Below are 9558 nucleotides of genomic sequence, written 5' to 3'. Positions count from 1 at the left end.
AAGATCTACAAAGCGCTTTCACATCCATTATCTCATCTGTGCCATTATGCATCAGTCATCAGACACACAGGCCTTAAACTGTGCAAGGAAAATAGAACAAATGTTAGGAGTCAAGTGGTGAAATAAAGGGGGACAAAAAGCTAGTAATGAGGGAAGTTGAAGCTGTGTAGTTTTTTTTAAAGGAGAAGGGGTAAAAATAAAGACTATGAATTAAAAATTTATATAGAAATTGAGATTTGAGTTTTGCATTTGGCATCAAATACTAGTCATCTACTATATAACCCCAATTATTTATTATCACAACTTGTTCAATTTATTTGATATACATATATATGTAACTGATAAGAATTGGACCAATATGCCTTAACATTTTCTTTAAATGACATTGGCATTGCAAGATTAAACACTTAAAAAACACTAAAGCCATGATATGAATGCACTTGACAGAACTGGAATAAAACATTTAGGAAACTACTTAAATAAAAGCCATATATGTATTTTATTTCTCTTAAGTGTTGATTTTATAACTATTTTATAATTTATCCCAGACTATTATAAAATATAAAACTGAGATATAAAGTATCAGCAATATAACTTTGCCCTTTAAATAATTTTCAGCTACAGATTTCACTTTTAAAAACAAACCTTCAAGAAGCTGTTTGTTTCCTTTCGAAAGGTACTATAAATGCATATACCTGGGTCCCTGATGGACTTAGCTGTTGCGACTTCCAGACTTTTCCAACATTTTAACCATTAGACAATGGAACAAACAAACCTTTATTGTGCCTTGTTTAACTGTTCATATATCCATAAAGGACAGTAAAGTTAAATATTTTAAATAATGTAATTATGTATATATATATATTTCAATTCATTAATAAGCTTTAAATTGTGGGGTGAATCTGTAAGATGAGGTAAGGAAATTTGGCACACTTCAAACAGTATCCTTTAAGTTTTGGTAAATTGTGTAACACAACATATTTTTTCCACTGTGATCTATAGGTGCTATCCACATAAGTGGGGGTGGTTGATAGCAAGAATCACTGGAATATTTCTAGTAAATCAATAGGGACAAGCTCCCCAAATACTCACAACCAAATGTTGATATAGAAGTAAAAATATATACAATACAGCCACTTGTTTGTAGTTTGGTACAATGTTTTACTTTTTTCCTTGTGGGTAAATAGTGTGTAAACTACTTGTGCAACTGTATGACTTTTTTAAGTCTTTTACATAGAATGTCAAATTAAAGTTTGCCTTGTGAGACTTATTCCCACAATTAATTTTTTTCTTTAAGCACTTACATGTCAACATACATATCACAAGGCATATTTTGAAAGAAATAAAAACAGAAAAATCAAATGTCTTTCTGGAACATGCGAGTCTCTTCTTCAAACACAGGTAAAACCCAAAATGCCATATCTGCTTTTAGGAGATTGTAGTCAAAATCCCTCCAGAAAAAACAAATAATTTATGCCATCTTAGTTATCTTTAGTGTATGTCCCACAAAGAGATCATACAATTTAAATTTGTTTACGTTATGCTTGATGTCATATAGTACAGAAAAAGATACAAATACCAAGGGGCACTAGAAAGCACTCCTAATTGCCACATGAGATTTTGTTCTTCAAATTATGCTCTTTTATTTAGGTTACCTTGGCTTTTGTCTATATGACTATATAAGTCTGTTGTTTACATTTTTTTCATAATGTGAAAACTTTCCCTTCCCAAAATGACTCATGAGCATATTTAAGTCCCATTTTCTTAATAAGTAAAAACGAATGTTGAATAGCAGAAAAAGTAGCCTTGTGAGATATTGATCCCTTGGCAAGCCACAAAAATAATGTTCAAACTTCTGGGTGGCTTTAAGGTAAAGGCATGTTCATGCACTTTTTACTTGAAAAAGAAGGGAATGTGACAGTTTCTTTCATGCAAATTTTTGTTGCTCTCAAGAAGGAAAAAATGAGTGACTGTGGGCTTAGCACACAGGAGGAAAGCTAATGGTGCACCATCTCAGCCATTTTAGTGTAGTATTACCTCAGTCTTTCATAAGAAGCTGTCCCAGCCTCATCCTTGTGGACCTGTTCACGTTGCATACACTTTCCCTTACACTTATCATCTCTCAGGGACTTGGTACTTGATTTGTGACGATATAACTTTTTGTGTGTTGGTCCATTATTACCTAAAGTGCTCAGGTTGCTATACTTTTTATCAAAGAAGGCAGAGTGAGAGTCCTCATTATATGGTATGTTTGCACGACCAGGTTCACCTATTGGTGCTTTCCCATTGCTTTTACTCACACCCTTGATGGATCTGTGATTCTTAGTGGCTCCTGGGGACACACTGTTGACTTTTTTCTTAGACTCTAGTGGTGTCCCAGCCAATATTTTGAGGGTTTTTAATTTTAGGCTATTAGACTCAGGAGAGTAGAATACGTTGGGGTCTCCAGAGTGTTCCATGGGTTCCCAAAGGGGCTCTATAGAGGCCATCATAAATCTCTGCACATCTGCCATACCAGAAGCAATGTTGGATAAGATATAGGAGGGCTCTTGAAATTCCCGTTGGTCATCATCCAGCAGGCTATTGGTGTTGGTACCCAAGTTCATGTTGCAACAGCCTGGGCTGCTTTCCTTTCCCAAAGCCCAATCTCCAGAAAGTCTTTTCTGACTTGTCGTTTTTGCAGAAGACACAGGGCTACCATCTTGGATACATTCGGTCAATGTCTTGCCACCTGAGGTTATATTATTTATTTGACCTACCCCACGGCCGTTGCCAACTTGCATTTTCTCTCCATTGATTGTAGTAATGTATTTTCCTTTCTTTGTTGACTTAGTAGTCTGGCGGGAGGCTTTTCCAGGCGGTTTTTCAATTCCTTTGTTATTGGCTTTGGGGGATCGTTTCCTGGGATTTTTCTGAGAAGAGCTTTGGTTTATAGTCCCATTCTTGCTTGGTGAAGTTTTCTTTCTTGATTTTGACACCTTGTTATTGGAACTCAGTTGACAAGATGGATTATTATATGCTGATAGGCAAAGGTTTTGGGGAAGCAGACTTACAGAATCCTCATCGTTGAACATATGGAACTGAAACTGATGGTTATTTAAAGTAAATCCATCATCCACGTGGATGTGCTGTAAATTACCATCATCCCACTTGATTTTGTCCATATTGTTCAGTGGTTCTGGGATACCTTCTTGGAAACACTTCAGTGTTCCTAGTGTCTTGATATTCTCACATCTAGCAATTTGAGGAGAGAGGCTGGGGGTGTCAGGTGGGGACATTTCTGAGAGAGAAGAATGGCGGAATTTGTCAGGAGTAAAATTTGAGATATCTAGGAGGTCAGTGGATTCTTTCAGTGGTGCTACTTCATCAATACTCTGCTGGATCACCAGCTTAGGACTGCAATGGGCCAGAAAGTCATCAACGATATCATCATCACCATCCTTTTCACAGGATTTCAAGTTTAAGTAACAATAATTGCTTGAGTTGACTGCCAGTGGGGCCACTGAATCAAAGTTAAAGAGCCGGCCATCATCCATATTGACTGGGCCCTGCTGGAAAGGAAAGCAGATTTCTCCATTATTATAGTGGCATAATTGGTAAGAATCATCAGTTTGGAGCTGGGTGTCTTGCACAGAGGCATATAGGACCCTGTTGCCATTACTGTCTCCATTGTTGAGGCAGACTGGATTATATGTTGTAGCTGTGAGATTATTTTCCATGGAAACCACTTGTGAAACTCCAAATTCAACAGATTGAGTTGTATCTATCTCCCTTGAGATTTCAGTCATGAATTCCTGGGGACCAGGAGTAGGCTTGTTGGGCCACACATTTCCGTAGTTGCTTGATTCCATTTTAAAATTATGGGTTGACTGCTGCAGTTCTGACACAGAAGGCAAGGAAAGCATACAGTCTTGGGAAGGCTGGAGAGGGACAAATGATTTTTCTGTTTGAGTGAGTCTATCTTCATTTTCCTCTGGAGAATGGTGAGTGAAGTATGAGAGACCAGTATTATTTGACAAGTCAGAAGCATCTAACAGTGTCTGAAGATACCCTCCAGGGATAACAGGTATATTAGTAGCAACATTAGCAGAGGATGGTGATAATTCAGAAGAGCAAGTGGTTGGTAGGAAAGTAGAATTCTTTGAAATTTTTACCTCTTGAAATTCAGGTAGATGGGAAATATTTGAGGTTCCAGAAACAGTTTCATCCTTCAAATTGTCCTTGGGGCATTTGTCTTCTGAAAGAGGGTTCATTTGAACAACTGCCTTGCTCTCTTGCCCAGCTTTGATTTTCTTGGATTTTAACCTAGCTTCACTTCTAAATTTGATTTTGTTCAGCACTTTACGCTCTGGACCCTTAAATTCTGCTTTGCCTTGCGCTGAATCAGGGCCTGTGATATCATTTAAATGTGGTCCATTTGCATGGCTGGAGGAAGCCAGAGTTGCTGGTTTCAATGCACCTCCCAGACCTACATCTTCTTTACAATTACTAGTTTGTCTCTGATCAGTACAGAATGAAACATGCTTACTACTTGCTGAAGTTTCCATGGATGGGATTCTTTGAACCCTGTGCCTGCTACCAAGTTTAGATTTTCTCTTGCGAGCTGGTGGCACCTCAAAGCTACCTGATTCAAAGCTTTGCTTTTGGCATAAGGGTGTCTTGTTGGAATTTGTGTTGCTGTTTCTCTGCCTCTTCTTCTTTTGCCAAAAACCCTTCAAAGGGGCAAGCTTGGCATATTTGTTGATCCGAGCTTCATTCAGTTTTACTGTGGTCTCAGTGGCATCCACCTTACTCAGTTTCACAAGCATGTTTTTCTCACCTTTAAAGCGATTGATGATGATATATTTGATAATAACCGGAGGCTCTTTACGGGTTACTTTTCTTCTCTTTTTAGGACACCATTCATCATCATCTTCATCTTTGGAACCACCAGGGAGCCATTCCTTCCTCTCATTGACTTTTTCACCTTCTAGTGAGTCAACATCATATAGATAATCTTCACTATACCTGACTTTTCTCTTAGCTCTCAGCCCATAATTTTGCTGGGTGGAGGTGCTGCCAGAATTGGTGTCCCGGGCCATATAGCGGCTACAGTCCTTGATCTCCCCCATTGCATCATATGATATTTCAATGAATGAACTTTCCTCACTAAAATTCCCTGATGCCTCCAAAGAATTAGTAAGCTGGTCTTGCTTTGTATTCTTAAATTGCTCGACTTCAGTCCCATTGCATGGTTTATTTAAGACAGATTTTTCTCCATTATCCTTTTCATTCTTTTTCTCTGTGCATTTGTCTTCCTCTGCTTCCTCTTTTCCTTTCTTCTTCTCCATGGTTTTATCTTCCTCTCCCCAGATTATACTCATATCAGGAATCTTGAATTGGGAGAGATCACTGGTCTGCTTTAGGGCCCCACTCTTAGGCTCCCTCTTGGGGCAAGTTGTAAAGACACTGGGAAAGAAGTTGAATTGGGCATCCTCCTGCATCAGAAGAGTTGTCTTGTCTCGAACATTGTCCTGGAAGGATTCATATCGAATTTTCAGGGAGCAGACATCACTGCCCAATGTTGATTCATCATCATCAAACATGTAGTTATCCACATCTTCTTCAGAGAACAGATTGACAGACAACTCATTCTTGGAACACAGATCAAGCAGTTCAATCTTACTCTCACTAATGAAAGTCTCAAAGTATCCCCAGTCCTGATTGGAATTTGCCAGTAAAGACTCTTCTGTATTGCACTTATCTAATAGTAATGCCTCATAGTAACTTTTCTGAGCTGGATCTTCCAAGTCAATGTCAGGTTTCTCCACATCTTGTCTATCTCCTGCCCTTGATTTATGTAGGGGGAAACTTAGGAGCTGGTCTGAGAGTAGCTGTTCTCCATATTTTATGTTTTCTCCAGCATTAATGCATTGAATCCCTATATCAGAGACTGCACAGGTTTCATAATCTCGATTTAGATCGCCAACTTTTAGACTGATCCCTGGCTCAGGTTCCACAGTATCCTTCGATTCCATGAAGCAGCCTAAGCAAGTCCGACTTGGCTGCATGAGGCAGTCTCCATTAAGGGCTGAGATGCCTGCAGGCTCCATTATGGTAAATGGAGCTTTTTCACACTCATTGGGAAGTGACCATGTGTTCAGACCCTTTGTAATTCCAGATGTGAGGGAGATAGCATTCACAGAAGTACTGTTAGCAGCAAGCTCAGGTGACTCTATCAGGCCTAAAGAAGGAGGACTCTGCATACAGGGCTTCTTTGAAGGCAGAGGTAGGAGACCTCTGGGGTACATTAGGTTTTCTTTTGGTACCACTGGTATAGATTGGATGGGTGCAGCAGTTTCTAGAACTGCAAATGATTTAATTGTCACATCCTGGTCCTTGGAGTCTAGAAAAAAAGAGAATGAAACAAGAATGGTTAAACATCTTAGATAAAACTCATTAACTTGAGCAGCTTTTAGTACTTGATCTTGTTATACAAGTAAAGACTCAATATCTTTAGCTTTAGAAATAGGAGCAGCAAAGTTAAAGAACAACCCTGAGGATATATCCTCATTAATGAAAAATAATATGAGGAAAGACACGAAGTGTTTAATAGAAAAGTGAGAGCTTTCAGGGTGTGAAAATGCTCAAATGGTATATTCATGATTTTGGGTTATGAGGCTTGGTACTATCTTGAGGTTCAGGAAGCTCCTATTGAATCTAGACATTCCAAATCTCATCTCAGCAGATTTCTAATTTATTATGATTAGATACTTCTTAGAGACTTCAAGCCTTGTAAGAAATTGTGTGTACTGAAAGTAGATAAAGGAATAAATGTGATAGCCTCTCAATTTCTATATTGCAAACCATAATGCCCAAAAGTAGAGAGAGAAAGAGTATGGAGGAAATTACCTGCTATAGAGGCAGAGGGAAGATTTGGATGAGTGGGGGTGATACTAGGGACATTGGTGGTGGAAAATGTGCACTGATGGAGGGATGGGTGTTCGAACATTGTATGACTGAAATTCAAATATGAAAGCTTTGTAACTGTATCTCACGGTGATTCAACAAAAAATAAAATTAAAAAAAGAAATTGTGTGTATTTGAGTTTAGTATTGGCATCAATCTCAAAAGCATCCTAGACTTAAATTGCTCTAATTTTTTGTGGAACTAAAAATCAGAAGTAAAAACAAAGAACTCGGAAAAGCTGTGAAGTCAATTAAATTTGCTTACCATTTTCCTTGGCACCATTCATCAGAATGTTTTCTCCATTGGCTGAGGCAACAACAGCCTTATCTTGTTGGTTATCCATGAATGTAATCGTTTATTTTTTCATGCCAATTCCAAACGCTGTCCAACCTGCACATTTAAAATACATAATATCAGTCATTAAATTTGTTTTTATCCCATTTTTGAGGTGATTTCAACTATAGAGATTTTTTAAAAATTGGAATATTGCATGCAGCCAACCCCAGTTTGATGCCTGGCACCACATGGTACCCAGAGCATACTTCTGACAACTCCCAAGTACTGTCAGGTGTGCCCCCCCCCAAAAAAAAAACCCTGTAAAACAAAAACCAAAACACCTTGAAATTTTCCTGTTTCCAGGTTGGTTTTATTACTTCTGATTTTTTTAAAATTTATTTATTGAATCACCATGAGAAAAGTTACAAAGCTTTTAGGTTTAAGTCTCGGTCATACAATGATCAAACACCCATCCCTTCACCAGTGCATATTTTCCACCACCAAGAACCCCAATATACCCCTATCCCACCTCTCCCCATGCTTGTGAGGCAGATGATTTCAACTTAACTCTCTCTCTACATTGATTACATTCATTATTTCGACAGAAGAAGCATGATTATTATTTGGAATTTTATCCCAACAATCAGACCTGCTGAAAAGGCATCGTGAAATAATTTATTTTCTATTACTGGTTATGAAAACCATATGATGTTGAGGGCAATTTTTTTGTAGGAGTACTGCTATTTATTCAGCCACTGATTAGCTGATTTAATTGGGCATGAAGTCCACCTTAATTTTTTTATTTTTATATTTATTTATTGAATCACTGTGGGAAAAGTTACTAAGCTTTCAGGTATAAGTCTAGGTCATACAATGATCAAACACCTTTCCCTTCACCAGTGTTTTCAACACCAAGAATCCCAGTATACCCCCCTCCCACCCTTCCAAATGCCTGTGAGGCAGATGATCTCTACTTAACTCTTTTCTACATTGATTACATTCATTATTTCGATAAAAGACGCACCATTATTGTTTAGAATTTCCCCCCAAACAATCAGAATTGCTGAAAAGGCATTGTGAAATATTTTGTTTTCTATAGCTGGTTATGAGAATCATATGCCACGTGGCCAAAATTTTGGATTTCTGCAAAGAGCCAGATAATTATGAGATTGGTTTCTGTGTGTATGGTATTATGGCCGTACCCGAAAGCCACTTGTGGGGGGTAACTCGTGACCTCGGTAGAGCGTGAAGGACGTGCCGGTACCGTCCCCCTTCCCATGAGACTACAGTTGCCCCGTCACCGTCAGCTTGTACCTGGCTTTCATATAAGCTCTGAGGCGACGGCCACCTTGCTTCCAGGGGGGAAAATGGCAGAAGAGAGCAACACCCTTTCCCTTCCGGGGAGGCATGGCACTGTAGTTTAACGCATGGTCCATTCACTTTTCTGCCACAAGCTTCCGGGCTCTGGATTAAGTCCTTTTGCCTCTGGAGCCATGGCCGTGCCAGAGAGCCACTTGTGGGGGGCAACTCATGATCTCAGTAGGGCATGAAGGATGAGCCAGTATCGCCCCCTTCCCATGAGACTGCAGTTGCCCCGTCACTGCTGGCACATATCTGGCTTTCCAAGAAGCTCTGAGCCGGCGGCCACCTTGTATGCAGTCCAGATGCATTTCTGCCAAAAGCCACTGGGTTTCAAGATTTGTCTCTGAGTCTCCGGTATCATGGCCTTTAATCAGCTTGATCAGGAGTCAGAGAGGCCGTTTGTAGGCGGCGACTTGGGGTCACGTTGGGATGTGGAGGAAAGGTCTGGTTCCACCCCATCCCTTCATGTCCCACGTGTCTCGTCACTGCAGGACCAAACCTGACTGTCCAGTGGCCTCTGGAGGATGGCAGTCACCAGGCCGCCAGAGGGAACAGGCCAAGGCACGAAACCTATTACCACCTGGAGTGGCCCAGCGCCAGTAACCTACTGCAGGAACAGGATGCATTTCTGCCAAAAGCCTTTGGGTTCTGAGATTCATTTCTGAGTCTCTGGGATTATGGCCATTAAGCAGATTGATCAGGCACCAGAGAGGCTATGCCTCCAATTATACAGTGGAGCCGGAGGTGGTTTGTGGGTGTGTCTCCCACATACCTAACTTTTGGTCGTTTACTTTCTTGGTAAACTTTACCCCAAGTTCTTGAGGTCTTGCCAAAGGCACAGCAGCAATTTGGGGGTATCTGATGACGGTGCCATCAGGCTGCTGATGCACTCACTTCACAGGTACAGATTGACCTGCTGGCGGCACCATACTCCCAAGAGCAATTTTGGACCTCTGATATTTTACTAATTAA

General features: G+C 40.0%; 1 protein-coding gene across 1 annotated transcript; it reads right to left on the bottom strand.

Moving 5' to 3' along the window:
- Positions 1-210: 210 nt before the first annotated feature.
- NEXMIF (neurite extension and migration factor) lies at positions 211-7457 on the bottom strand. Its single transcript, XM_056130136.1, has 3 exons — positions 7213-7457; positions 2038-6385; positions 211-1451 (listed from the first exon to the last, which is right to left on the bottom strand). The coding sequence occupies exons 1-3, from the start codon at positions 7289-7291 to the stop codon at positions 1358-1360; spliced, it is 4521 nt and encodes a 1506-aa protein (XP_055986111.1). The 5' UTR covers positions 7292-7457; the 3' UTR covers positions 211-1357.
- Positions 7458-9558: the final 2101 nt, after the last annotated feature.

This window comes from Sorex fumeus, unplaced genomic scaffold (assembly GCF_029834395.1).
Source record: "Sorex fumeus unplaced genomic scaffold, SorFum_2.1 ptg000073l, whole genome shotgun sequence".
Lineage (NCBI taxonomy): Eukaryota > Metazoa > Chordata > Mammalia > Eulipotyphla > Soricidae > Sorex > Sorex fumeus.
This window is presented reverse-complemented; position numbering and strand designations above follow the sequence as displayed.

What these genes read in the sequence shown, in the direction of transcription:
- NEXMIF (XM_056130136.1), bottom strand. Translation starts at nt 7,291, where the DNA reads ATGGATAACCAACAAGATAAGGCTGTTGTTGCCTCAGCCAATGGAGAA. An exon ending in GAATGGTGCCAAGGAAAATG is followed by an intron (nt 6,386 to 7,212) that starts GTAAGCAAATTT and finishes CTTTTTTTCTAG; the next exon opens with ACTCCAAGGACCAGGATGTG. An exon ending in GCTTCTTATGAAAGACTGAG is followed by an intron (nt 1,452 to 2,037) that starts GTAATACTACAC and finishes TTTTTTCTGGAG; the next exon opens with GGATTTTGACTACAATCTCC.